Source organism: Nomia melanderi, chromosome 7 (assembly GCF_051020985.1).
Source record: "Nomia melanderi isolate GNS246 chromosome 7, iyNomMela1, whole genome shotgun sequence".
Lineage (NCBI taxonomy): Eukaryota > Metazoa > Arthropoda > Insecta > Hymenoptera > Halictidae > Nomia > Nomia melanderi.
Genome location: NC_135005.1, coordinates 15529833 through 15556290, shown reverse-complemented (window position 1 = coordinate 15556290; position 26458 = coordinate 15529833). Strand labels below are relative to the sequence as shown.

The 26458-nt window shown below is 36.2% G+C and overlaps 5 protein-coding genes and 2 long non-coding RNA genes across 13 annotated transcripts; 4 read left to right on the top strand and 3 right to left on the bottom strand.

Moving 5' to 3' along the window:
* Nucleotides 1-526: 526 nt before the first annotated feature.
* On the top strand, nucleotides 527-5287 carry LOC143174708 (uncharacterized). Its single transcript, XR_012998938.1, has 2 exons — nucleotides 527-661; nucleotides 1900-5287. It is a non-coding gene; the product is annotated as an uncharacterized LOC143174708 (long non-coding RNA).
* LOC116425024 (uncharacterized) lies at nucleotides 4992-11218 on the bottom strand. Of its 6 annotated transcripts, none has more exons than XM_031972188.2 (13): nucleotides 11075-11218; nucleotides 9609-9781; nucleotides 9304-9527; nucleotides 8866-9230; nucleotides 8611-8780; nucleotides 8341-8477; nucleotides 8079-8229; nucleotides 7840-7981; nucleotides 7474-7746; nucleotides 7271-7407; nucleotides 6918-7057; nucleotides 6603-6833; nucleotides 4992-6522 (listed from the first exon to the last, which is right to left on the bottom strand). In XM_031972188.2, exons 2-13 carry the CDS (start codon nucleotides 9736-9738, stop codon nucleotides 6460-6462), a joined length of 2163 nt encoding a protein of 720 aa, XP_031828048.1. In that variant the 5' UTR covers nucleotides 9739-9781; nucleotides 11075-11218; the 3' UTR covers nucleotides 4992-6459. The 6 variants fall into 6 exon arrangements, with proteins under 6 accessions (XP_031828048.1, XP_031828045.1, XP_031828051.1 ...); XM_031972185.2 differs by having other exon boundaries at nucleotides 10935-11134; XM_031972191.2 differs by having other exon boundaries at nucleotides 6918-7033; nucleotides 10935-11134.
* A 103-nt stretch (nucleotides 11219-11321) lies between these two features.
* Nucleotides 11322-12577, top strand: LOC143174709 (uncharacterized). Its single transcript, XR_012998939.1, has 2 exons — nucleotides 11322-11790; nucleotides 11864-12577. It is a non-coding gene; the product is annotated as an uncharacterized LOC143174709 (long non-coding RNA).
* Nucleotides 12400-15278, bottom strand: LOC116425025 (motile sperm domain-containing protein 2). The gene is made up of 9 exons (XM_031972193.2): nucleotides 14909-15278; nucleotides 14496-14642; nucleotides 14225-14402; nucleotides 13778-14150; nucleotides 13618-13693; nucleotides 13447-13553; nucleotides 13178-13378; nucleotides 12964-13101; nucleotides 12400-12890 (listed from the first exon to the last, which is right to left on the bottom strand). The coding sequence occupies exons 1-9, from the start codon at nucleotides 14988-14990 to the stop codon at nucleotides 12711-12713; spliced, it is 1482 nt and encodes a 493-aa protein (XP_031828053.1). The 5' UTR covers nucleotides 14991-15278; the 3' UTR covers nucleotides 12400-12710.
* An 861-nt stretch (nucleotides 15279-16139) lies between these two features.
* Vps26 (vacuolar protein sorting 26) lies at nucleotides 16140-19994 on the bottom strand. Its single transcript, XM_031972045.2, has 6 exons — nucleotides 19845-19994; nucleotides 19593-19736; nucleotides 18848-19242; nucleotides 18654-18760; nucleotides 18273-18484; nucleotides 16140-18192 (listed from the first exon to the last, which is right to left on the bottom strand). The coding sequence occupies exons 1-6, from the start codon at nucleotides 19845-19847 to the stop codon at nucleotides 17923-17925; spliced, it is 1131 nt and encodes a 376-aa protein (XP_031827905.1). The 5' UTR covers nucleotides 19848-19994; the 3' UTR covers nucleotides 16140-17922.
* Nucleotides 19995-20463: 469 nt separating this feature from the next.
* On the top strand, nucleotides 20464-22854 carry LOC116424959 (palmitoyltransferase ZDHHC3). 2 transcript variants are annotated; one of them, XM_076369055.1, is made up of 7 exons: nucleotides 20464-20614; nucleotides 20855-20908; nucleotides 20980-21165; nucleotides 21229-21365; nucleotides 21447-21531; nucleotides 21597-21809; nucleotides 21891-22854. In XM_076369055.1, exons 1-7 carry the CDS (start codon nucleotides 20519-20521, stop codon nucleotides 22050-22052), a joined length of 933 nt encoding a protein of 310 aa, XP_076225170.1. In that variant the 5' UTR covers nucleotides 20464-20518; the 3' UTR covers nucleotides 22053-22854. The 2 variants fall into 2 exon arrangements, with proteins under 2 accessions (XP_076225170.1, XP_031827906.1); XM_031972046.2 differs by having other exon boundaries at nucleotides 20465-20614; nucleotides 20744-20908.
* A 465-nt stretch (nucleotides 22855-23319) lies between these two features.
* On the top strand, nucleotides 23320-25664 carry LOC116425062 (uncharacterized). Its single transcript, XM_031972260.2, has 3 exons — nucleotides 23320-23456; nucleotides 24538-24608; nucleotides 25032-25664. The coding sequence occupies exons 2-3, from the start codon at nucleotides 24579-24581 to the stop codon at nucleotides 25290-25292; spliced, it is 291 nt and encodes a 96-aa protein (XP_031828120.1). The 5' UTR covers nucleotides 23320-23456; nucleotides 24538-24578; the 3' UTR covers nucleotides 25293-25664.
* The last annotated feature ends 794 nt before the right edge of the window (nucleotides 25665-26458 follow it).

The window sequence follows — 26458 nt, the reverse complement described above, 5'->3', positions numbered from 1 at the left end:
AATATCTTTCTTGCCTTTATAAAACGAAGTTCTCGATAGAATCAATTGAATAAGTTCGATTGAAGATAATGAGGAAGGTTGTAGTCATAGTACTTTCCAGGCGATTGCCTAATTAAGAATTGCTATAGTTCACTCAATTGAATGATTATTTGAAAACGTTTCTATATTATAAATAATACTAGTTAATGTGGCGACTAGCAAATGAACTTGCAGTAATGACAATTCAATCAAACGATTTAACGTTCTATTCTTCTCATTTCGAGTAGTTTTTATGAAATCATGCGACGTTCATCGTGTTGATTGTCCGATAGCCCACCGTTTGTTTCGATGATCTTTATCATACGAACGAAACGGTCAGTCCTCTCCCAGTGTATCTAAAAGGAAAATCAGGACATACGTGTCCCAACATTTGTACAACCTCCCATTGTTTACACGGACAATTAACGATAAAGTCGCGATGGCGCCCCTATAGACCGAAAAAGGAACGATGCACTGTCGGCTGGCTCGCAATCAGTGACATTTGTACCCTCGCCGGGCGATGTATTCCAGCAGCGATGTGCAAACTTGCAAATCACTTATCGAACAGCGCGCCGCGCTTCCGACGCTTCATTCAGTCCGATGTATTTACTTGCGGCGTATACTCCGCGGAGAGCATTAAAATGTAAGTAGGTCACATGCGCTCCCGTAAAACTGTTCTCGCGTGAAATTCGAAATCGTGACTGTAAGGATACGAACGTGAAATTGAAAGTGTCGTGCGAGTGCGAGAATCATCGGCGTACGGCGCGAGGCGCGGCGTTGGCGGTGGGAAAAGGTGATTTTCGCTTGCGCACAATGTACATTTGAAATTAAGGAAAACAATTTTATTATTCATTGTTCCGCGGATCGGTTCGCCGGCCAGTGTGTTTCTTCATCGGATTCTATCCTTTCGATCGGCGAATGCAGTGGGGACACGGAGTTCCCACAACATCGGAAACGGTTAGATCATCATTGTCCATGGTCACGGGCCGTCTAGGTGGTCCTCGTGAAAAGGCAACCGCATAATATATGCACGCGCGTTTTATTGCGGCCCGCGGACAAACGCATAAAGAGAAGTCAGCCGCATTATACAGCGACACGAGTTCACCGACACGACGACGGTTGGTTTATCTTATTCGCGGCAATGGAATCAGGCATGATCCAACTTACGCCTTCTCTCTCGTTGTCTCACCCTTCCTTTCATTTTTCTGGCATTTCGTATCGCAAGCGATCCGAGCGCTCGGTCTCGATCAGTCGAATCACGATTTTAACTCTTTCGGGCACACGCGATTTTAAATAAGCAAACAAACCGAGATGCACAGAATTCACCGCGCTATTCGCCGACGTTAATCGCAACAGTCTCGACAACTAATGCGTTTTGACGTGCGCACGTCTTTGCTTTCGCTTGTTTATGCATTTATTTGGTTCACAGTATTGGCAACTGGATGAAAAACCTCGAATAAAATATTGAACTATGACTATCGATTCAATTCTATACGACATTTCAAATCAATTGTTAATATCCTTGGATCACGAGGAATTTTCTTATTTATTAACGAACGCCATCTTAGGTGTGTTTGGCGCAGCAACAGCGTCGTTCTGACGAAATATTTGCAGTTCCCATTACAGTGATGCAAGGGATTACGTGTACGCGCCGTTCGAAGACTTTCATTAGAACTTTCTTCGGTCGCAGTATTATTGTGCATCGAACTGGTTCTCGCATTCATTAAGGAACGTTACGCACGTTAACAATACGGCGCCGTAAATCCCCTGCGTAACAACGTCTGCGTGCTTAATAAGACATTTTCGTTGATTGAAAATCATTACTGCGCGAGATCGGCTCGGCTGGAACGAGTTCGTTAAGCTATTCCTCTAATTTTCCAGCGAAAAGACTGTTTCAACATGGCCGTTCGGCCGGCCATCGGCCTCTTCTTTCACACGGCAGCCATTGTTACGAGTAGCCTGCACCACGGACATCAATAGATCCGCTACTTGACGTGCGTGTCGTCACAGAATTGAAGATCACGCTGCGCGAACGTAGACACGTCATCTTATTTAGTGAAAATGACCTTAGGACCCCGGTACACTGCAGACAATATACAGAGCGGCCTCGAAATCGTAATGTAACCAGAACTTCTAATTTCACAGTAAATCGAGACAAACATATTTAACAAGCGATAAACTTGTTGAACAAATAGATTATAATATTTTACAAATAGTTTCTATCCTCTTCCGGAAGAGTCGACTCTCTAATCTAACCAGAATTTCAAAAACAAAAGTGAATTCTAAGGAATTAACCCTTTGCACTCGAGAGGTGACTCTCAGTCACCACTTTCTTTGACACAGCAGAACTATACAGTTGAATATTTAGTATTTTAAATGAAACTTTGTATTGCGATGGAAAATATTTGAAATAGCTTTGTCGCTTAATTTATCTGTGAATTATCGTTAAATCAGCTTCGAGCGTCGTCTATATGTCTATATTTCCAGTTAAAAAGTTCGAGCGATGAAATCATTGTTCGCGACCTAGTATTCTAAATATGAAAATTTCATCTCCCCCGAACCGTCGACGTTCGCCCGTAAAGGGTTAATAGTTTGTTTTCTTTACTCGAACAGCGAATCTCGCGTGAAGTTTATCTCGAGGGCTCGAACTGCACTTTATAACACCGCCGATACGTTGCGCGTAAAAGAAGGACCGTGGGAGGCGAAGAGAGTGCACTCGCGTGGGCCTGTATCCTGTGCCACGTCCATTTGTCCCCGTGTCCGTTTCGTTTGCCGACAGTAGTGTGTAAACGTTGTCGAACTGAGATTATCTTTTGGTGGAAAACGTGTCACCGTAAATCGCTCGGAGCCCTGCGATTCCGCGCCAGCCTGTCGCTGCTGGCTCCCACCTAAAGCCGACAGTAAAGTATCCGTTTAATTATTATTCCGTCAATTAACCCTTTCCATTCGAGAGGTGACTCTCAGTCGTCACTTGATTTGATACAGCAAAATTATAAAGTCATGTATAATATTAACCCTTTGCGCTCGAAAGTTTTTCACTAGAAATATTCAACATTTTCTGATGAGATACAGATGACATTGTTCGAAACTAATTTAATAATTTACAGATAAATTAAGCAACAAAGCTATTTTATTTGAATATTCCACATAGCAATACAAAGTTTAATTTAAAATACTAAATATTCGATTAGTTTTGCTGTATCAAATCAAGTGTTGACTGAGAGTCACCTCTCGAGTGCAAAGAGTTAAAGGGTCGACTAACTTTATCGGCTAACTTTTATGCGCGTGACTCGCGATACGCGTTCGAGGACCATTCTAAAAATGCCAACTTCCGAGGCACCTTGTAGTTTCCGAAGATATTGACACGAAACAATAACAAACAATGTTTGATGCTTATAGAATCCAGTTTTACATCACATGTGACGAAACGTTCAAAATGGTTCGCAGTCGCATATATTTATAATAATTACTCCGCGTGTACCGCATACGATATGCGCTATTTTCTATTCATAAGCACGTTTTACACATTAGACCAGACGACACGACACTCGCATAATCACTTCGAATTAGCTGTAAGAACACTCGGCGTACTTTGCCTTCGCACGTCACTGGTAGCGACTGAAAAAAGTGGTCGGATGATCAATTTTTCCATCAGTTTTTACGATAACGTCCACAGTTCTCCCGGGTTTCCGAGTAAAGCCACATTACGAATATATATTTCGATCGAGGATCTCGGCTCGCGCGATATTTATTTGTAAATTTCGCGCTGTCGTTTCGATGACTATAACATCACGCCTCCCGATGTCGTTACCATAAATGAGCAATTGGAAAGCGGAGTTTATGCGACATCTTTTCAACGATAAGATTAAAACAGGCTAATAAAATTCGACTTAACAGCTCGGCTGACACTCTCCGCGCTAATAATTTTCATGTCGAATAAATCAGCGGGGTGTAATTACATTGTCGAAGAGTATGATCGGACCGCGTGTACCGGGGGTACCATTTAATTATAGGTCGCGCATGAGATACCGCGACGGTTATAGATCGGTGCCCCGGCTTCGTAAAAATGGACAACATTGTTAAGTGGCACGGCGCGCAGATGCCGTGCAACTTAGGAAAGACGAGGGTTTCGGTTAGGTAACGATCGCAGACGGAGATCATCGAAGTTCGCGCGGCCGATTCGTTTGCACGCACGAAATTATACGCGTATTGTTACATCCGCTTTCATTCGACATTCCTTTGAAAGAGAGATTATTATTACGTCCTACGGACACACCGGGAATACAAATGGAAGGCGTGAACCATCGGCTGGGTAAAACGAACGAATTGACATATTGTCTTGGCACATAAATCGCGTTGGTCAAATGCTCGCTACGGGGTCATCGTTGGAACGGCTCTGAATAAAATGTATAAACTATTCGTTCCTTTTTTTCTGGAATTATTTATAATCGTTGGATACGTAGAATTTCATAATGATGGCTAGAATTAGGCAACCGGCTTTATGAAAAATTGTTGTACCAATTAGAAAGTTCGCGTATTATAAAAGTAGTAAAGCTGGCCGTTTAATGGGCCAATTAAAACGGCTACAGGCATTTCTATTTTTTCCCCGATGTTTTAGTGACGCAATAAAATCCGTTGCAAATACACTATACCGCGCGCGCGGGTTCCGTAAAAGTAGCTTAATAAACGAGACGATGATACGTGAATATGTACGGGGTTAACGACCGTGAAGGGTGCAGCCGGGTGCGGCTTTTCCTAATAACGCTAAAGGCGTGAGCAAACGCTCCGAGACGTGTTATCGACGAATCCCGAGAGCGCCGCGGAGGATAGTCGATCTCTATTATAGAAATGTTGCACCGGCGCCGCAACGGGGAATGGGAACGGATGCTACAAAACAATTCGAGCCGTCGAAGGATCTTAGAAGGCATTGTCGATGACATAACGTTTATTATAGAGAAAATGCTACACCACTTTTCTTTGGGATAATGTACGAAAGTGCTTCGTTTCTTGCAGAGCACGTAATGATTATCAGTCACTCAATTACAATTTTACAGCACGAGTGTAAAAAAATGTTACATGTTCTTTGTTTCTCATTCTTTTTTTCCTTTTTTTCTTTTTTTTTCGTTTTCTTACAGTATTAGTTTCTTTCGAGGTACATAGCATAACTTACGTGCAATAGTGTACGAAAAACTGCGTGTTAAATTACGTTTACGGTAATAAATTGATTATACAATCGAAACCTATAAAATCCGTACTGATGAAAAACTAACGTCTCTGAATATCACACAATCGCATATTACATAATAAAGCAAACAGTTACAGAATTTCTTACTATACAAATCCGTCTAACGTTGATTCGATTGAATTCATTTCTTCTTCTTCTTCTTCTTCTTGTTCTTTTTCGTTCTTTTTTTTTGTTCTTTTTTAATATTCACAATTAAACCCGGTAAGAGGAATATTTTAAATAGCTTGCGTTGTAAACGAGGAAAAGAAATGTTGTAAAGAAAAGGGGGAGAAAATTACAAACACACTGGTAATCGTAACATTACACTCAACGTTGGGTTATTTTCTGGCATTCATACCTTTATATATCAACAAAAAGATCCACCTCGTATAATTGTAATCATTAATAGTATTTGTAGGTACTTAGTTGTAAAATGACAGTTTATTATTATTACGAAATACCTATATACAATGACGAATGTAACATCCTTCGGGGTCAACGAAATACTCCTAATCTTTCGTTCTCGTTACTACCGATTTTTATATACATCCCTATGTATTTGCAAATCTTGCTCGCGTTATACAACGTAAAATTCAGCGCCTTCGTTATTCTAGTAATTCACAGAAAAACTGTATTTGTCTATAAAATGAGGTGTAATGGAAAGCATTTATTTACACTGCAGCCTCACTTCATTTTATAATTTCGTCTTTGTTAACCACACTCCAACAATGACTGACGTGTTCGGCCAGCTCAACCATTTTACTATGCGCCGTGCTTTTATATTAAAGTTTTTAAATAACTCGTTTAAAAATATTATGTCAACCTATACTCTTAATATATCTGCTTTTTTTATCAGTAATAACATGCTTAGCCGGTTTACGACGATTTCCAAAAGAGATAATAATTTTCACTGATAATAAAGTAAAATAATATTTTACATTATCATAATTGTACATTCGCTTGATATTTCACTAAACCACAAGACTACTGTTCCTTCATAAATTATTAGATACACCTAATGCACTAGTGGCAAAAAGAGTTCTTGTACCATGTATGTGGACCACTCTAGCCCTGAAAGGTAGCTTCATTGGAGCTATGCACAGAGTCTTCAAATAGTAGTAGTTCACTGCACTCGCAGTTTGTGCACTGACACTGTGAGAGAGACAAAAAACATTTGACTATTCCTGACGCAGGTCCTCTCGGATTAATTCTTCTCATTACGAAATTGTCTGCAATATATTGATATTGCTACTGCCTTCTTCTTCCTCGTCCTCTTCCTCCTGGAATATTAAAATTTAATATAATCGTCAGAGTAGATCATTAAGTATTCCTCTTCGAAAGTGACGAAATGTTGAATTACCTCGTCAAACCCGAAACAGGTTTCCATTTCTTTTTGTAACTTTGGATCGCTTTGCGTGTTTTGAGACGAAGCTTTCGAAGACGTCCCCGAATCCATTTTTAAATCATCCATTTCCGTGTCGTCCTCTTCCACTTCATCTGCATCTTCCCCTGTACCAGTTACAATGCCGCTTTCCTGACTCAAAGGATCTTGCATTACCAAGTCTCCATCTTCGCTCGCTACCACAGCCATCTGTGAACAACGCCAAAATTATTATACACGCATCTCTATATAATAACACTTGGATTTCAAACTGTAGTGTTGTAAAATACACACTTGATCGGTCCCCTGATTATCGGCTAGTTGAATCACTTCCAGCACCACATATTGTTGACCATCACTTCCTTCAACTGCCATCATATCTTCTTCATCTTCCTCCTCCTCTTCATAACCTTTAAGTTTAGAAGTTAAATCACCTGTTACCATAACATAACACATGGATGTTAGTCAATGACCTGAAGACAGATCATATCGTAAGTGTCCTTGTGACAACGATTTTCTACCGTTATTCATCGTATATGTGTCAATAATTTACTTTGTTCACGACAGTTTAGAGGCAGTACTCATTATCGATTATACACATATAAGTGAATGAAGCGAGATCTATTAATTTCTAATTTGAGTCTAACCTGTCATAACTTCGACCCTTTGTCCATCAATGATCTGAATCTTTTTCTGTCTGCCCATCTTCAACGCTTGTTGCTTCTCTTGAAGGGACGATTCTGGGTCGTGAACAGCCATGTGCCGAATAAGATTTCCTTTATGCCTAAAGTATTAGCTTTGTTACGTAACTTGTTTTTCTTTTTATTTAATATGAACGTCTTATACATACCTGAACGGCCGTTCACATTCGGGACATTGATGAGTTTTCTCTTGTGGCGGTGGCGGAACGTAAGTAGGATTATGGTAAAGGTTGCAATGCCGCTTGAGTAGTTGCTTTTGTCTAAATGATTGAAAACAATGGTCACACTGATAAGGTTTCTGATCCGTATGTATCAACATGTGACTTTCAAGATGTCGCGCAGATATTGATGCATATGGACATAAATCACATTTGTAGCACTTTTCTCCTTCATGAGTTTTACTGTGCAGTTTATAGCTATATCTATAAAATCAAAAGATATAATGTGCCTCATCTTTTCTAAATAAAATAATATGGATGTTTTCATGGGATAAAACATCTTTTGCATATACTCACCTGTCTGGGAATGTTTTTCCACAGCGTTTACATTTCAAAGGTTTGTCTGAGGTATGTAATTTTTGTACATGAATCCTGAGATCTGTTTTTCTGCCACATGTCGTTGGGCACAGTTCACATTGAAATACTGGTTTGTCACCGACTGTAATACACGACATTATTATGAACAATAAGGGAATTTTCAAGAATATTATATGTTAGGGTAGTTATACATATATGTACTTGAAATTTCAACATACCATTGTGTATAAGTTTGTGAGCTTTTAAACTATTAGACTGTGTAAACCTTGCTTGGCAAAAATCACACTCATATGGCTTTTCTCCAGTGTGTATTCGTAAATGTCGTTTGAGCTTAAATGTATCAGGGCTGGCATATGTACAATGCGGACACTAAAATACAGGTATAGAATGAATTATATATAGATGATAATGGTAACTATGTGTAACGAATCAGTGTAACTAAATGGGATAAGTGTTGGATAAAGTAATAGCCTAATGTACCTGATATGGACGCTCCCCTGTGTGACATCTAATATGACGCTTCAATTTGGACAGTTCAACAGATGCATAATCACATTCATGACATTTATGGGGTTTTTCATGTGTATGCCTATATCGAACATGTCTAACAAGTTCACCTAAAAGTAAACACTAATAATAATCACTATGCTTTCATATTAAGATGTTTTCCACTAACAAATTAACGAGATTCATTCATAAAAGTGAAGCATATGACCAAAGTATAAAACATCCATTAAATTTCTAACTCACCGGAAGTTGTGAATGCACTGTCACAAAATTTACAATGATGAGGTTTGGTCCCAGTATGTGTATTAACATGATTCTGTAGTGAAGCTAATGTTTTAAACCCTCTTTCACAAACACTACATTTATGCGGTCTCTCTTCTGAATGTGACTTCATATGTCTTGACAGTAGGTACCTGGATAGCAATGCAAGTTTTTTCTTACTGAACAGAACGAACAAATCATTAAACAAAAAGAATAACAAAATTTATGATAGCATACCGCTTTGGACTTGTGTAATTACAATAATTACACATATGAGCTTGAGTAACTGTTTGCGATTTCTTAGGTAGGAACTTAATAATTTTGGTTTTATCATCCTCTGCTTCTGACTCCACAGGAGCTTCATTATCTTCATTGTCTTCAAAGTCGTACACAGTAAGGTCTTGTTCACCCTCCCCTTCTTCACCTTCTGTTCCCTCTCTTTCAGCAGGTCGACTTTCTTTGTCTTCAGCATCCGGTTGTTGAACAATTAACACATAACTGACTTCTCCAGGATTAGTATCAGATGGTACAATTGTAACTGTTTGATATGCATCACCAGAATTGATGACAACTTGATTGTTTCCATTAGTAGCCACCTGTCCCTGTGGATTAATCAAATACTTTTTTTAGAGAAAGATACAAGTAACTAACACTTAATAAATTCTTCTAACATACATCTTCATCTCCATCAACATTTTCAAGTTCCTCGATTTCTTGGTACTGTTCTTCCTGAGAACCGTCTCCTTCAGTTTGTACATCAGCTTCCTCTACTTCTTGGATCTGCACCTGTGTCATCACAGGTGTTTCATCACTATTCGCCTGATAGTAATATTGACCTGATTGATCAACAAAATAAGTTCCTCCTTCTTCGCCACCTGACAACCCTTCCACTTGTTGCACTACAATATCATATGTTAATAGTGATTGTATTTTCATACAGACATATAAAGAAGGTCGTGAATTGAATATAAAAGACTAACATTGTACATGCTGCAATTGCTCCCCTTGACCACCTTCTATTTCTTTATTAAATGTCTCCAAGTAAGTTTGTATCTCTGTCACAGATTCTTGCCCCTCTTCTAACTTAATTGTTGCTACGTTACTCGTCATGGTAAGATCATTAAATCATGCAACTATACTTTCTCTCATTAGTCTGAAACAATATCAATTACATCTTTTATTTTATAGTACCAATAAGTCAATTACAATATAAACCATGTAAGTTATTGTTTCAAAATAATCCAACAGTTCAAATAAGGGTTCATTGTATGTCATCGAATTAACATCTAATGGAAATCAAATAGTACAAACAAACTGCACATTTTATTCATAAAAGAATACATACTTGAACTTTATATCATAATATCAACATATACTAAAATTGTAATGAGAATGAAAAGTATTGTGCTCAGAAAGACAGGCTTTATATATATTCTTTAACAATTAATACTGAACCAACTAAAAAATTGTCATACATAAACAAGCTATGTACAACTTAAACCATCAATGCAATAAATTCAAGGATATACATAAATGTCCTCAAATGAATGCAGTTGTTCATATAGTTCCAAAATCATAAGAAAAATCAAACATAAGCTCCAAGCATGGTATGCAGCTATGTACGGTAAGGGTATCGATAGAATGCGCAAGTGTGATCGGTATTGCAATCAAGTAACATACAAAACACGTGCATGTATACAAGTAACACGAGCTTCACTGGATTACCACCGAAATAAAGGCGGTAATACACGAGGCATCGTGACTGTGTAGAAAATACGGCTAAAATCAATATCTAGGTGAAGAAATTGAAGGTACGAAAGAATGGACGGGCGCATTCACGGAAGGCTGAACGGAAAAATTGGAGTCTGACCACGCATTGGCAATCACCGAAATTCAGCATATCAGATGTGTCATTAGCGTTCCGAGAACGAAACAGGATTGACAGAAGCGACACACGCCGCCGCGGAACGCCATGTAACACGCGAAGCGGGTAATGCGAACGAGGATGACGCCATGGGCAAAATGTGCGATCGCAGCGTGATGGGCGAAGGAGCGCGTGGAAATACGTAGCGGTCCACCAGGTTTTTCGCAACCGCTAACAGGAGTCTCGTCGGACACCAGGGTCCCCGAAGTTGCGCATTCTGTCGGAAAGCTTTTAAGACAACGCGGGTGCTTTCGATTTCAGGACACAGGGGGCATTAACGACAAAAATTTCAGAAAATTATCACCGTCGGCGCTGTCATCAATATGGAGGACGCGACGGAAGGGAATACTGTCCGTTCTGCTACGTGCTTCGGATAACTCACCGATGTTCCGCGTTTTGCTCGCGACCAGTGGCCACAGGTTTCCTCGATTACTACTGAAAATTGTCTTTCTTCACAGGGAAATGTATTTCCACGTTGTGCCAGGCTCGCACACCACACGAAACCTCGAAATATTCTCTTACCTCGTAAACTCACGATCGTTCGTGTGAGGGCGTTGTGTAAGACCCGGAGGGCAATATGGCCGATCGAACTGCGAACGTTCAAATGCTGCGCGTTGGTAGCTGCGCAATGGTACGCGTCACTCGTCGTGTTTACACCGGACGACCGTCGTTTTAGGTACTTCCGGGCGTTAAATCTTCCGTGACCTTACCTAGCTGATCCACCGTTTCCTCCTTTTCACATTTATTCACTTTTCGTATTAAAAACAAAAAATATCGGTACACGCGTTGCTATTTCATTGGTTTATTATGATAATGTCAATTACGATAGGTAACGTCGATCAGATATATTTGTTGTATACACGTCTGATCAGATATGGACGGGGCGAGATAAAAAAATGACGCCATGAGAAAAGAGCGGGAAATTTTTAGGCTGGAGAAGGGGAAGGAATAAAAAATGTTGGTGGGGAAACCACTGCCCAGTTAATAGAGATATCGTACTTTTTTCCCGAAAGATTGCAAATATATATATATATATATATTTGTAATGAAAGTATAATCGGAACTGGCATCACAGATGAGATAAGTCGTCCGTGATTGTACGTTCAGTTTATCCTACGCCCCGCCTCTGTTGGCATAACCAATAATTTTTTATTATCATCAGATTTTTAGAAATAATTGGAAAACGATTACTATTACAAGATATATTGATGATTTGTGCGATTCGTGTCATATGATTCGTAAGCATAAATTTTTTAATTAAAATATACGACATTCATGTGTTTCGCGATTCCAATGAATACGTGATTTCAGATGAAATTAACGTAAAGAAAAATAGAGTATATGAATTTTGGAAAATTTAACACTATCAGGTGTAAAATATTTCAAACTATTCTTAAATCTTATGTGAAATAAATAGCATAGTTATAAACAAGCAAATAAATAATAAATAATTCTCTTTAAGTATTAGTATATTAAATATAGATTTTATTATAGTAACACAATTTATAAAAACATTACTAAGAAAGCATGAACACATATTTAAGTATTAATTATAGTATATAGATTTAGTGAAAGTTTTTGTTCTATCTTAGTATGAATTTTGCATTAGCCACATTGATGTTTATTATTCTATATCAGTGTAATGTAGAAACATACTTTCTAGTTAGAACATATAAATAACGTTGTGTATTATATGTAACACTTTTAATAACAATACAATGAGCATGTAGTATGAATAACTGGAGACAAATAAAATTCAGAAATCTTCGTAATTAAACAACAAAGTATAAGATGATTTATATTGAATACGAATAGCATCTAAAAACATGTGTAAAACGTTATAAAAATACTTCTATTTAGTTATATATTTTTATAATAATAATAATAATAATAATAATACATCTTCCTTCCTGATAAATATATTTACATAAGAATTCCTTAAATAACAGTAACTTATTGTTCTTGTATTAGTAATAATGGAATCAAATAAATTTCACATAATTTGATAACAAAAATATTTAAAAACTCAGGAACTAGAAGAACTAAAAATGGAGAAAATGGTAATCAATATAACGAATTACGCAATAAACATAAATATGAAACGATAGAAAGTTTTACTACATATGTAAAGAAATCGGATAGATATTTAATTGAAAACCTATATGCCATGGGGAATATGACAGGCATCTTGATCCATAGAATTTTTAATATCAATCCTTAAAATGTAAACAACCAGTATAGCCGTTATAATTGTCACTATTATAGAAAACAATAGTGAATATTTCAAAAAAGTCACATCACTTTGAAGTTTTATATTACTTTCTTTCAATTGTGCTACCTGCAATTTGTCAATCCAATTACTAGAAATATTCTTCTTTCTTTATCATGGTACTATACTACTTTTTACTTACTTTATGAAACAGTGTGTCCGTTGTTCTACTATTTTCTGACATTCCAGATGACAATATGGAATGAGATTTTTGTATATCATTACTATCGGCATCTCCATCGCAACATCGCAATCTATGTTGTTCTGGTGACGGTTCACTCTGTGAAAAAATAAATTGATAATTACATTTCCATCATTATGTGTTTTATTAAATATAATAATAGTGTTATTACTACCTTCCAAAGTGCAGCTATTTCTTGAGCAGGTGTGTTTGCATCTTTCAATGGGAGGCACATAACTAAAAATCTATCATTGTGTAAAAGGCCTCGCAAATTATATCCAGGTTGTAAAACAACAGATACAATGCGGGTTGTTTGAGGTAATATAACTCCTGAACTTGGTCGTACTCTGAATTTTTCGGGTGACGTGATTTTCACCTGTAATAATCATGTGAAATTGTTAACATTGTTTGATTTATATTGAAAAACACAGAATTATCCAATACCTTGTAAAATAAAGGTCTATCAGAAGTTGTATTTCTGAGTGTAATTGTTCCAGCTGTTTCATTTCCCGTTTTATTAAATGTAATTGTTTTTGGTTCAACAGACAACACTGTAATGTACCATGTATTAGGAAAATCAGAACATAAATACATGTTTAAAACTGTATTACTCACATTCCTCTTTGCTTCCTCGATCTTCAAAACTAGTTGGAGATTGTTCTGTTATTGGAGAACCTTCTGCAAAATGTACCTAAAAATTCCAAAATATTGTAAGATTAAAGTTAATTTATAAATTGAAACAACTTCTTAAGAATGCTATATCTTATTTATATACCTTTTTGTTATCAACTTTACCATTCATTGTAGTATCTATATTACTTTGTGCTTCTGATACAAACTTAAAGGTATAGTCATTGCTGCCACCCCAAGAAATGAGTATGTCATTAGGGTCCACAAATTCTTGTATGTTACTCCTTTGAATAAGCTTAATTTTTGGAATCGCTTTAGGCGGCAACCATGATTTTATAATTTTAAAAGTAGTGTTCAACATCCATGGCATTTCAAATATGATAATGTAATTTAAAAAATTTGGATAATAATTTTTACAAAGACTGATTAAATATTCAATGAACCTTGTATCTACTAAATTTGAAATACCAGTATCTATCATATCAAAGAAAAGTGATATTTGGTTGCCATTAGTGTATCTAAAATAATAGAATACATGAATGGCATGAACATTTCTCACATACATTAATATTTCTCATTAATTTTACATTACCTTTCTAATCTTTCAAACCAATACACTACAACCTTTTGTAAGTCTTCAAAGTCTTTACTTTTCTTAGTATACAATTTATATTTAATCACAAACATTGATTTACCATCTTTATCTTTACCATGAATAAAGCATAATCCATCTTCTAAATAATCTTTTCTTACCGTATCTTCTGTAATGTCTACAATGAGATAAGTACTGATATTTAATATCAAATTATTATCAATGTTAATGTGCAAACAAAATCATTAATCCTTATTCACTGAATATTTACCATTTGTTCCAAATTTTTTTCTCCAAACGCAAGTGTCCCATAACATATTAAGCGCATCGTCTACATTCTGTTCGGTATGCTCTAAAAATCGTCTTAACCAGTTCTTATTCTCTTTAATTCTAGCAATGTCTGCAGGATGAAATCCCACTGAAATTTTATTTCATAAAAAGATTCATGTATTGTCATAAACATATTGTATGATTTATTATTCATTAGAAAGTAACTGTGAAACATAGGGAAATATGCAAACAGTTATAATAGTCTAATTAGACTTTTTATTAAACATACAAGGTAACAAAAAAGAAGGAATTGACCTTGGCTCTTGACACTAGGATCGGATCGCACTTTTGTACTTTGAGCATGCTACAGGCAAGAGAAGATTTATTTTATGGAATGAAAATAAATATACAAACTGGGATCTGACGGCCCCTCATCCTCCAATTTTTTAAAGAACTTTTCACTGAGTTCTGATATTAATTCTGACCGTACTTCCATCGTCGATTAACCAGCTACTAGAAAAGAAGCTTTGACCGGTGGTGAACTATACAATGTGTCAGCCAAACGATAATTGTTTATCCAGACACCAGATCTGCGCGCAGAGTGGCGCGCATGCTAGTCGGACTTTAGATTATATTAATTTCATTCATGTATTTCCTTTCCCCCTTGTATGTTGAACATGCTTTTTATATAGATGCACGAGATGCACAGTTATGTATTGCAATTTTTCAACGTGTCTCAAAAGGTGCTACGTAATTTGTATTGCAAAATACCTGGCAGAAGTGATGAGATTAAATTAAATATGTACTCATAAATATTGCTGATGTCAGTATTTAACTTAATGGAACGAATTCATTAACTTGCGTAAAAATGAATAATTCATTTTATCCACGTGTAAAATAATTTTCATTATGTAACCCATTTTAGAAGTCATGACAAGAGTATATAAGGTACAAAACTGTACTTCGAAGTTGATGAAATTGAATATTTTGTTACTAACACACTGGAATCTTATAGAATTTGCACAGTGTATACACATGAATTATTTTCGACGAATGTTATTTCTCATTTCCAGAGTATTCATTGATAGTTGAAAAATATGCAGTTAAATTCCGATATATTTAATATCAATCGTCACCCAATAAGAGTCTATAAATTATTCCTCTCCAATGAGTTTAGTTATCAATTCATTATCCATGTTTATTTAAGCTGAATTTTCACGTGCAGTGATAGTAAAAAGTACAACACTGATATTCGCTAAAGAAAATAGATTATGTTCAGTAAGAAAATTTATCAATAATACGTTAACGATGCATAGTAAATTATTATAATTGTTTCACTTGCAATAATCATTTAAATGAATTTTAGAAATGGAACTTGTATTTTGAAGATTTAGTTTATAAAAATACTAATTTATAGGTAATAGACTATACAGAAAAAATAATATGTACACTATATAATTTGGGAAATGATGAGGAATCTAGGAAAATTTATAATTCTATTTCATTATCATTGGTAAAATTCATGTTTTAAAATTTATCATAAAATTAACTGCATTTAAAGTTTAATTTCTATAGCTTTGTTAATTGTGATGGTGATATATTCACCTTCCAATAAATATTTGCTAAATAAAAAACAACTTACGAATAATGAGAATAAAAATCTGGTATTATTGCATCAATTATATAGAAGAATAGGAAGGGTGTATGCATAAACGAACTAATCTTTTCCAATATACGTGCACACCAAGGCACACTGTATACGATATATAATATACTTATGCGGGCATTAAAATATACAACTAGTTTCATATCGTATGACAATATGTATATGTATATACAATATTTGACATGTCAAATAATTCACAAATAGTTTTGCTTTTCTCCCGCTCTCGCGCACGCGCTCTCTTTCTCTCCCTCTCTCTCTCTCCCTTTTACACATATATCTTTCTTGTCAACAAATAACAAAGGCTTGAAATATGAAAATTTTAATTTACACAAAACAAAATCCTCGAAATACACGTGGTTGACTATTATGTACTTTTTTAACAAGATTTTTACAGTCAACCCATGTTAACATAGAATTGTACAAAAAATTGGGTATTCTCTCTTTTATCGACATCGCTTCCATCTTGATAGTAATGTACATACTACCCAGATAGAAGATTATATTTCATTATAATTTATTACTGTTTTTAGTATCATTATAATAGATCTTGATACTTGTGTCTGTATGTGTGTGGGCGCGCGTGTGTATGTGTGTGTGTGCGCGGTGTGTGTATAACCCAGCCTGTAACTACTGTTATCATTAAAAATCATATATATGCATATATATATTCACACACATATTGTAATATGTATGTATATATCTATAAATACATGTGGGGCTATCCCATTTTTAATCTATCATAGTCCACTCTTATATTAATAAAGGCATGCTAAAATTGAGCAGGCATACTAAGGCATACATTCCTTAGAATGATGTATATCAAGAATCGTCAAGTTTGCATACAAATTCTATTAGAAAAGTAATTGGTATATATATATGTGTATATATATACTTCAATAATTTGTATATACAATTATATCAAACTTTGAAATAAAACTATTGATATTATATTACTGCATGCTGTTCGTATATCTTAATGTACTGTAGTAATAATATTAGCCTCCAAATATTAACAAGTTTTTATGGAAAACATCACTCTTTGTTTTTCATAAATTATTTCAACAATAGTATGTTGCATGTAAAAGCATTCTTCCATTAAATGCCTTTATTATATTAATTGCAGACTAGGAGGATGGATTAAAATAGGGCAGCCATTGTGAGTATATGTATATTCATTTCAGATTTATAAAACTCTTACATGACGTTAAGTAGTCATACAAGAGGCTCCGAATTTCAAGAATAATCTAGTGGTTGAAGGCATCATTTGTATAACACAGAAATAAGTTTGTATAAAATATTCAGAACACTGTAACATTTAGATGCCATTCAAGAATGTACCACTGATTAATATTCGATTATTAAATTGTCCACTTATGAATATTCATTTTATGTGGTTGCATTATTCTTTTGTGTAATATTACTTTTTCCTTTTTTTTTTTTATAATCGTTTTAGGTCTGTTCCATCAGACATCATAGTATATTTCCTATAGATTTCAATAATCTGAAATTTTGATCGATAATTGGCTACTTATTCGATTTATCACCTGCATTATTAATAGGTATCCAAAATATTTACAACTTCGCCCGCAGGTGTTGTCGTTTCTCGCTGTTCTTAAAATTCAATTTCTCTTTACATACAGGAGAAATTCTGTTCAATGCTACTAGTTTTCCATTCTGATGATCATTCTTCAACGTTGTTATCGATTTCCTGAACTAGTAAGATTTCCATCGTATTCAATATAACTGCTTCATACGTAAACATTCAGTTACTTTCGGGGTTAACTTCTTTTTCACCTTCACCATCGCCTTCCTCGCGTGTCATGCCTTCTATTGGAGCTGGTGTATCTTCTACACTGGTAATATTACTGGGTGGCAGTTGCCCTGAAGGTACTGAGGATGGCACGGATGGTGGACCATTTTGAGCTGCTCCTTGTGGGAATCCCGTTTCTGCAGAGACTAAGTGTGATGGCATATGAGGTGAAGCTGTTTGAGATTTTCTACTTTTCTCGCCTTTTCTCCACAGTGTTATTTCCTAACAAATAAAACGACACAATTATGCGTATTCCTTTATATAATAATGTATAAAGTGTATCAATCAATTTTCAAACTAACTTGCTGTTTGAAGTATCTGCGATCTTCCTCATCCATAAGGACTAAATTAAGATAGTATCTAACACTAAATTTCTTATTAATGTCACGCATTGTGGGTGCTAAATCATACCCTGCTAGAAATACTCTTATTGGAATAGATTCACCACGGACCGGTGCTCCATCCATTATTTCATACTTGGCTATTGTTTCATTCTCCGTGAATGTATGTGGTCCTTCAAATATGTATTCTAATTATTACTTTGGTACATTAAGTTGCAGAAAATGAATATTGAAAAAACAAAACACTTTCTCCAATATGCATGAAGATTCATAAAAGCTTTGAAATTATAACAATGACTGTAACTATCTTTGTCTAAGTGAAAGAAAGAAAGTATACAATACCAGAACCTGTAGTCTCCCGTTTTATTATGGCAATTTCCATATGTTTGATTTTTATTCTAACCAAAAGAAAATATATTTTTCCAACGATGACATCTTTTAAATGATATCTGGAAAGAAATTTTGAGTATTTAAGATTATTGGGAAACATACTTTTATGAAAAAAGGTGCAACATATATATGATAAAATAACTTACTTGCTTTTATTATACTCAAATTCGATATGCAGACAGTCTTCAATTCCAACTTCCATCTTAATAGGATTATTCATATCAGGGTAGGAACTAAGAGTGTGCACGACTAATTCAAGTTCTTTAACAATATCACTAAGTCTTCGGACAATTGTCACTTTCAGGGAATATCTTAGCCGCACATTAGACCCTGTATAACTTTCAAATGGTTTTTCTACATTGGCAAACTCAAAAGTGTATACAGTGTTATGCGTCAATTCACCTGGCCTGGCTAATTCCTTAACCAGGCTTGTGAATTCTTGACGATTCGCTCTATCGTAATATAATTCTATCTGTCCAATAAATTCTACTTTTACACCCTGATGTTCTAATTTACCAGCTTTCCTAAGGCTAATATTGATCTGAAATTAATAATATGGAGAAAAATTAATAATAACTATTGGCTAAGTAGTTACATTATAACTTGCGTACATATAATACGTTTGTGTTACATAAAACATACATATAGATATACACATGTACGTATACATGCAGTCAGGAATTAAATGATGAAATATATAAAAAAAGAATTCTTTTGGAATTGCAATAAGCAAATTGTTATACGGTACAACGCAATTGAATGCCTTGAAACTACATTTACCACTTCAATATGCTTGAAGTATACAATCAACTGTTGTACGGAGTAGACGATATTCTCCTTCAATGCTTATACCTTTATAATGATAGTATTTTATTTAAAAACCACTTTTACCTTTCCAGAGACCGTTTCCCCATCATAGTATAACAAGTGGCGCTCTTTTTTTCCATCTTCGGATTTGATGTCTGCAGACTTTCTGGTTTCTGCACCATCCAAAGTAATTTCTATGTCAGCCGATTGGCCGAATCCAAAGAAACTCTACGAAGGAAATCACGTTAAATAACGAAAGAAATCGTGAAAATTTAACAACGAACGAGTCTGCATGTTCCTAAGATAGGCTATCTATTAATCAAGGCATTAACATACCATTTTCCGTAAAAAAGAATAACCTTGTACAAATGATCACACGTGTCACAGTAATTGTGGTCGCGGTGATAACAGCAGTATGAGAAATCAATGAAAAATTCTAGAAGGCAACATTTTTTTCGTATAGAAACGAGAAAAGTTGAGTTATTTTTTGCTTGCTTCCTCCCAAAAGTCACAAGTAGCCAATATGGCTGCACACTACGGCCCCCACCCTACGTCGTGTACTGTCAAACTTGCAGTCGCGTGCAAGAACACGACGGACGGACGATTGATACCGGTGCTAGCTAGTATTATTTACAATCCATTCTTATTCACTTTGAACTATCCACGAGTTTAATTGGATAACGCTGCGCGCTTGCTAGTTGCGAGTACCATCATTGAAAACATCTGCCCCGTTCGAATGCCAGGTGCGTTCGTAATACCGTTCAATGGCGAATATCGGTGACGTTTAGAAACCGCACTATCGTAATCTACACGTGATAACGTGTTCAAGTTCCATTTGTAGTTCGTATACTTTGCAATATATTTGAACCGTTATGAGGGAACGTTCGCTGGATATTTAATGATAACCCCTAACAAGCGGCGTGATTGTTTATTAATGGATGGACCTGCTCAGGCCAATTACGCGGAGGTGACAACAGAAAAATCAATTTGTGTTACTCGATATTCATTGTATGTATTATACAAATTTTCGAAGGAAATATAATAAAGAAAATTTGAATGAATGGCAATATGTGTTGTTCAGTTACTACAAGCCTAAGCGCTGTAGTGTAAGTACAATTACTTTGTAGTAGGTTATATTTAAGTTTTCCTGAAAGTCGGCCTCTCGTTAATTTCTGTCACTTTTGATGTAAGGTGTCATATTACCTGATTCATTCGTATCTTAATCTTTATTTCAGGCACTGAACTATGATTATATTAATCAGTGTTATTTGTGTCTTCGTATAATTAATGTTTAAGGATATTGTTGATAATTTTAAATCATGGATTATGATTATATCACCTTTCAGAGAGAAAGGGATGTTCATAATAAATGTTATGGTGGAAGATTATGGTGTATTAAAGTATGTACAAATAAATTATTAATAGTTTTCTATCATTTTATGACAACCTTTGATATCTTTGTTATTTATAGGACATTTGTGGAATTATATGTGCAGTTTTAACATGGCTGTTAATAATATATGCAGAATTTGTTGTGATGGCAGTAATCCTTATTCCTACAATAAATACTTTATATTCTGGTCTAAATACAGCAATATTTCAATCGTTAACTTTCTTAGCTTTTGCATCTCATTTAAGAACAATGTTCACAGATCCAGTAAGTAAAAATAAAATATTATTAATAGAAGCAAGTAGTTGTTTTTAACCACTGCTTTTACAGGGTGCTGTTCCAAAAGGTAATGCAACTAAAGAAATGATAGAACAAATGGGATTTAGAGATGGACAAGTCATTTTTAAATGTCCAAAGTGTTGCTCTATTAAGCCTGATAGAGCACATCATTGTTCTGTTTGCCAAAGGTAATCTTTTTTATATAACACATTATCATTTTATATTATTAAAATTGAATAACAACTGATTTTCCAAATTTCCATTTATAGATGTATTAGAAAAATGGACCACCATTGTCCATGGGTGAATAATTGTGTAGGGGAAAATAATCAAAAGTATTTTGTACTCTTTACAGTGAGTATTGCTGGATGCTTGAGGTTGGATTGGATATAAATTAATTTTTATCAAATCTATTTTAGTTCTACATAGCAGGAATGTCGTTGCAATCCTTATTCTTATGTATACAACAATTCACAACATGTGTGAGACAAGAATGGAAAGAATGTTCTACATTTAGTCCACCGGCAACAGTGGTGCTTTTACTTTTTTTGGCTTGCGAAGCACTTCTCTTTGCCATTTTTACTGCTGTAATGTTGGGAACACAATTACAAGCTATTTGGAATGACGAAACTGTATGTAATTAGTTGTATACAATAACAAAGAAAATTTATTCAAACTTTAAGGACTGTGCTTTGTTATGTAATTGTTTGTAGGGTATTGAACAACTTAAGAAAGAAGAAGCTAGATGGGTTCGTAATAGTAAATGGAAATCTATACAGGCTGTCTTTGGAAGGTTTTCAATTGCGTGGTTCTCACCTTTTACTTCACCTCCAAAGTGCAAAACAAAGCTAGATTCTTATTTATATTCGGTGTAATGTATTCGGATTTATGGCCGCAACCTAGGAATATTTAATATATGTAAATATGAACTATATATATATATTATATATAGTTATATGTGTACCTATGACGTATCATGAAGTCATGTACAACTGAATAGAATGTTTGTAATTTTATACCACTATCTAAAGATTTCAATTTATTGCGACCATATTCGAAAAGTACTTAAAAATGCGTGTAGCATTTAATATATATATACATATTTTAATTATGAAAGCAAATATTTGTAAACTACTGAGCATACTACACAGTATGCTTGTTGTAAAACTTCTTGTATTTAGATATTGGTATCGTTGTATTGTGCTAGTGGGTTGACTAAAATTTTTTAAATGTTTTACCCGTGATATGTGGAACGCGTTTATTGTATCAACATAACTGGCATCGCAAGCATTATCATATAACTATACGTGGCAAAGAATACATGACATTAATTTCGAAATCGAGGCTTAGCACTCTTCGTATAATGTACAGTGCACATTGTGATATGTAGCGCATTACATTTCGGTAATAATGTAGTTTATTTATTGTACTTCTGATGAAACTCCGTATTTCAGAGTCAACTACAGTTTTGCTTTATCGCGATTCATCATATCAAATTTTGACCAGACAATAATGTCGCGGATCCAGTGATTTACAACCGCTACAGGTTTCCATGAGATGTCTCATGTCTCGAACAAAGCATAATATATAATTTAATTCCATTTCCTTACTCAATTCAATTTTGTATTTACATGAAGATACCTGATTTTTTGTATAAATAAATTGTTGTACAGTTTCTTATAATTACCAGTGGTATTTTTTATTACATACTTTCAACTGACGTTGTTCAAGTACTTCAATCCCAACGTTGAAATTTAAATACCCGTTCATTTAATTACCTAATAGCTTACAGCACAAAAAATCTACTTCACATGCAAATATGATGGTTTAAGTCTCACAAACGATAACAAATCCTCCGAATAACGTCCAATGAATGAAAGCAAAAAAAAAAAAAAAAGAAAGAAAGGAGAAACAAACCGTGAAATTTTACAAACTTATTCCTTTCTTTAATTATCGCACAAACAACTAAGAAGTTGTCGGGCGTCGTACGTTTCTTATTAAACGATTTCTAACGTTAATCGCGTGCGTGCTCGAAGCATTTAGTTTTTAAAACATAAAAACCGAGCGGCTCCGCCGGCGAAACCCGAGGTCGCTCATTTTCCACTTTCATCGGCTTCCGTTTCAGCGTGCTGCGAAGCTGCTCTGCTCTTGGTCTTCGACGTGGGGGCGCCTCGCAGTGACAAGGTCGTTAAACGTGCCCAGATAGAGGAAACGTTCTCGGGCGGCGTGCTGTTGTGTACGATCGCTCGAGCGGCTTTCACTTTTGCCACGGCTGTTCGGTAAGTTTCAACCATGAAAACCCGTCAAATTTTTCACGACACAGGATGCTCACCGTGATTCAATTCAAAACGAATCGGCCGCGATCCGGTCATGCGTGAATCCTCTGTTTATTTTCTTACACTTATCGTAAACGAACGGGCGACGAAAAATGAAAGTGGAATTGGCCGAGCATTCGTCGGACAAACTGAGTCATCTGGAGCAACGGTGTGTTAATTCAATTCAAACGTTGATTCTTAAAGAATCTTTCATTTTCACTGTTTCTTTCCTTAATCGATACATTTTTCGCAAATAAAGAGAACAAGTTTCGGTATTACAATTCGAGACACGTATTTCCATTGAAACCGAGTGAACGTCATTTCTAATCGAGGAAAGTTTATTTCAAGTTCAAGTATTAGAAGTGAATTTCTTGAAATAATTTAGTCTTCCCTTATATTCGCGCGAAACGTCGGTAGTTACGAAAGCTTCGAATCCGCGGTACAATACGAAACCGAGAGTATATATAGGATGCACGCGGAAAAAGCAATTAAACGTATTTATACATGCCCATTAACGCGTGAACATATTGCGTGCATTTGAAATCGAAAGCGAGAAGCCGCCCGATCACACGCTGTTATTTTTCTATACTTAATTAAGTTGTAGCAGATAAATCGTACGCAGACGGACATTCTGAAAGCGGTGTCATTTGAATACAACACGGCGAGAGACGAAACGCGCCCATTAGAAAATGTTAATTTAATCTTCTTCTTTCATGGAACGTATCGTTATCTGGCCGATTCGTTTTGTTGGCCGTGTTTAATAAGGCGTGCGCGTAAAATGGCGATCCGAAGGAGGATTACACGGCGTTTGAGCACAAGGTACGTGGCCATCGCTCGTGAAATTGACTAATTCTGTGCAGAGAATCCGCGTAATTGGCAAACTTTTTACGGTATCGTGCGGCGCTGCATGTTAAATCTCCTCGATTATATCCTATCAGTTAGTTGAAGTTATGGCCACCGTGATCTCGTACTAGACCGAACGCCGCAGTTCTTTTCGTCGTATTATCTACTTTTTACATACACATTTGTTTCTCAATAATTTCAGCGATTCGGCCAACGATCTCAGTGAAGGACGTGTCGAAAACTATGGCTTCGAACGCTTTTGCCGTTTTAGTGGTATGTCGGCTTTCGCCGTTTTTTACGTTACACTTAGAACTTTATCATACCTTGATCAAAGCTTCAAATTGTAGTGAATATACCGATAACGATAATAATATTCAAGTCAACGAGGACACTGTTAACACATTGAATCCCGGCGATAATGCGGGATTTTTAGTCTCATTTTGGATTTTTAGATCATTTTGGATATGTATAACACAAATCCAAAGTAAAATTTGCAAATTCGAATTCCTTATTCCGTAAGTTAGAAATGTTGGTTTAATCGATGTTTAAAAATGTATCGAATCATCGACGCTCGCGTTTTTAGCTGAAGTTTAGCCGGCGTTCAATGTGTTAAGATTCGTGTGAATTAATAATACGAATTTCATTGTGTGTTCCGCGGTGAACAATCGAGCGCTAACGAAACGTCTGCGATTGCAGGGTCTGGTTTTAATTGGCCTGACACGGAACGCGTCGGCGTACGATCCCAACGATAAATCGCTGAAGGACATACTGCTGCCCGAGGGTCAGTTCGAGGCGTTTTACCTGAAAGGCTCGCAGGAGGAAGAGCAGAATGCGGTTAGACCGGCGCATCTTCACGGATCGTTTCATCAATACAGGAATCCCGCCTTGATCAACGCGCCGAACAGCGCGGCGTACGGTTTCCGCTTCGATGGAAAGCGCCGTTTTAATTACGATTAAGTTGTACCCGTACCTCCGCGCAGCGCGAACGATCGCGAAGTTCGATACGTCCGTCAAGACAACCTTGCGATTTCGTGCTGCGATCAACTTTCGACGCATGTATTATGTATCAACGTAGCATTGCTCGTTCGGTTTCTGAAACTCTACGAACTCAGTAATGCATTCGTTTGATATTAGCAACACTGTAATTAAGCGATTAACGGGTACCGGTCAACGATCTCTGAAGAAGATTTAAATAATTAAAAATTCTTGTATCGGACAGCGTTTACCGAGCACTGTGTTTCATTTAACGCACGCTATATCTCGTCTGTCCATCATTTTGTATTTTATCATCGCACATGCAAACCACCTTTTCTAATTGCAATTCAAAAAAGAAAGCAGCCAAAGTTTCTACTGTTCGCGAGTACTCTGTATCTAGTGTATCTAATGTTTGTAGCAGAATATTTAATTCAAAGTTGAACTTGTCTAGAAACTACTCCGTGAATAATCTTCTGTCTCGGGAGTAATAAAAATCACCAGCTGACCACCAGTGTAGTTTCTGTTTCCTTTACTGTCGATCGAGCTGTAATTGCCGATTTTTACCGGCAACATGTCACGGGGTCCCCGTTCGCGTGCGGATGCATAGTTTTTCCCACCCGGCCGACCGTTTTTGCGCGTTAACATCGGTAAATTCGATTCCTTATGTATCTTTAATGATCGTTTTTAACAGTCCCGCGTTTTTTCCTCACCGCGGCACCGTATATGTCGACGACACGCCGCCTCTTGACCGGGACGGGTGCCGCGATAGCTTTCGATCCACGTCAATTAGGTGATTTATAAACAGGTCTGGCGAGATGCGTATTTACACACGCTACTTGGAAGTTCGGCGTTCTACCTTCACCGTTTCTAGATAAAATCCAGCGATTTTCCATGTTTGCCCGCAACCGACCGCCGATGGGTTCTGCCAATTAAAGCCCAGGGAAATTCACTTTCATTGAAGCGACTGCCTCCAGGTGGTGGAAGCCGACAGAAATATTCATGAGCCCGGTGAATATGCAGGGGGTATCCATATATATATGAAAAAGTGCAATAAACGACTGTCAGTCATTTATCCTTTTACTCCGGTCGGAGTTACCGTCGTGATTACACTTTCAGAGCTGTCGACGGTAATCACGCCTGTTACAGTT

What these genes read in the sequence shown, in the direction of transcription:
- LOC116424959 (XM_076369055.1), top strand. Translation starts at nt 20,519, where the DNA reads ATGTATTATACAAATTTTCGAAGGAAATATAATAAAGAAAATTTGAAT. An exon ending in ACAAGCCTAAGCGCTGTAGT is followed by an intron (nt 20,615 to 20,854) that starts GTAAGTACAATT and finishes ATCACCTTTCAG; the next exon opens with AGAGAAAGGGATGTTCATAA. An exon ending in CATTGTTCTGTTTGCCAAAG is followed by an intron (nt 21,366 to 21,446) that starts GTAATCTTTTTT and finishes TTCCATTTATAG; the next exon opens with ATGTATTAGAAAAATGGACC.
- LOC116425062 (XM_031972260.2), top strand. Translation starts at nt 24,579, where the DNA reads ATGGCTTCGAACGCTTTTGCCGTTTTAGTG. An exon ending in ACGCTTTTGCCGTTTTAGTG is followed by an intron (nt 24,609 to 25,031) that starts GTATGTCGGCTT and finishes CTGCGATTGCAG; the next exon opens with GGTCTGGTTTTAATTGGCCT.
- LOC116425024 (XM_031972188.2), bottom strand. Translation starts at nt 9,738, where the DNA reads ATGACGAGTAACGTAGCAACAATTAAGTTAGAAGAGGGGCAAGAATCT. An exon ending in GGAAAAACATTCCCAGACAG is followed by an intron (nt 7,747 to 7,839) that starts GTGAGTATATGC and finishes TTGATTTTATAG; the next exon opens with ATATAGCTATAAACTGCACA. An exon ending in AAGGGTCGAAGTTATGACAG is followed by an intron (nt 7,058 to 7,270) that starts GTTAGACTCAAA and finishes TTATGGTAACAG; the next exon opens with GTGATTTAACTTCTAAACTT.
- LOC116425025 (XM_031972193.2), bottom strand. Translation starts at nt 14,990, where the DNA reads ATGGAAGTACGGTCAGAATTAATATCAGAACTCAGTGAAAAGTTCTTT. An exon ending in AAAAAAATTTGGAACAAATG is followed by an intron (nt 14,403 to 14,495) that starts GTAAATATTCAG and finishes ATCTCATTGTAG; the next exon opens with ACATTACAGAAGATACGGTA. An exon ending in ATAGACCTTTATTTTACAAG is followed by an intron (nt 13,379 to 13,446) that starts GTATTGGATAAT and finishes TGATTATTACAG; the next exon opens with GTGAAAATCACGTCACCCGA.
- Vps26 (XM_031972045.2), bottom strand. An exon ending in ACGGGAGACTACAGGTTCTG is followed by an intron (nt 18,485 to 18,653) that starts GTATTGTATACT and finishes ACATATTTGAAG; the next exon opens with GACCACATACATTCACGGAG. An exon ending in GCAGATACTTCAAACAGCAA is followed by an intron (nt 18,193 to 18,272) that starts GTTAGTTTGAAA and finishes TTTATTTGTTAG; the next exon opens with GAAATAACACTGTGGAGAAA.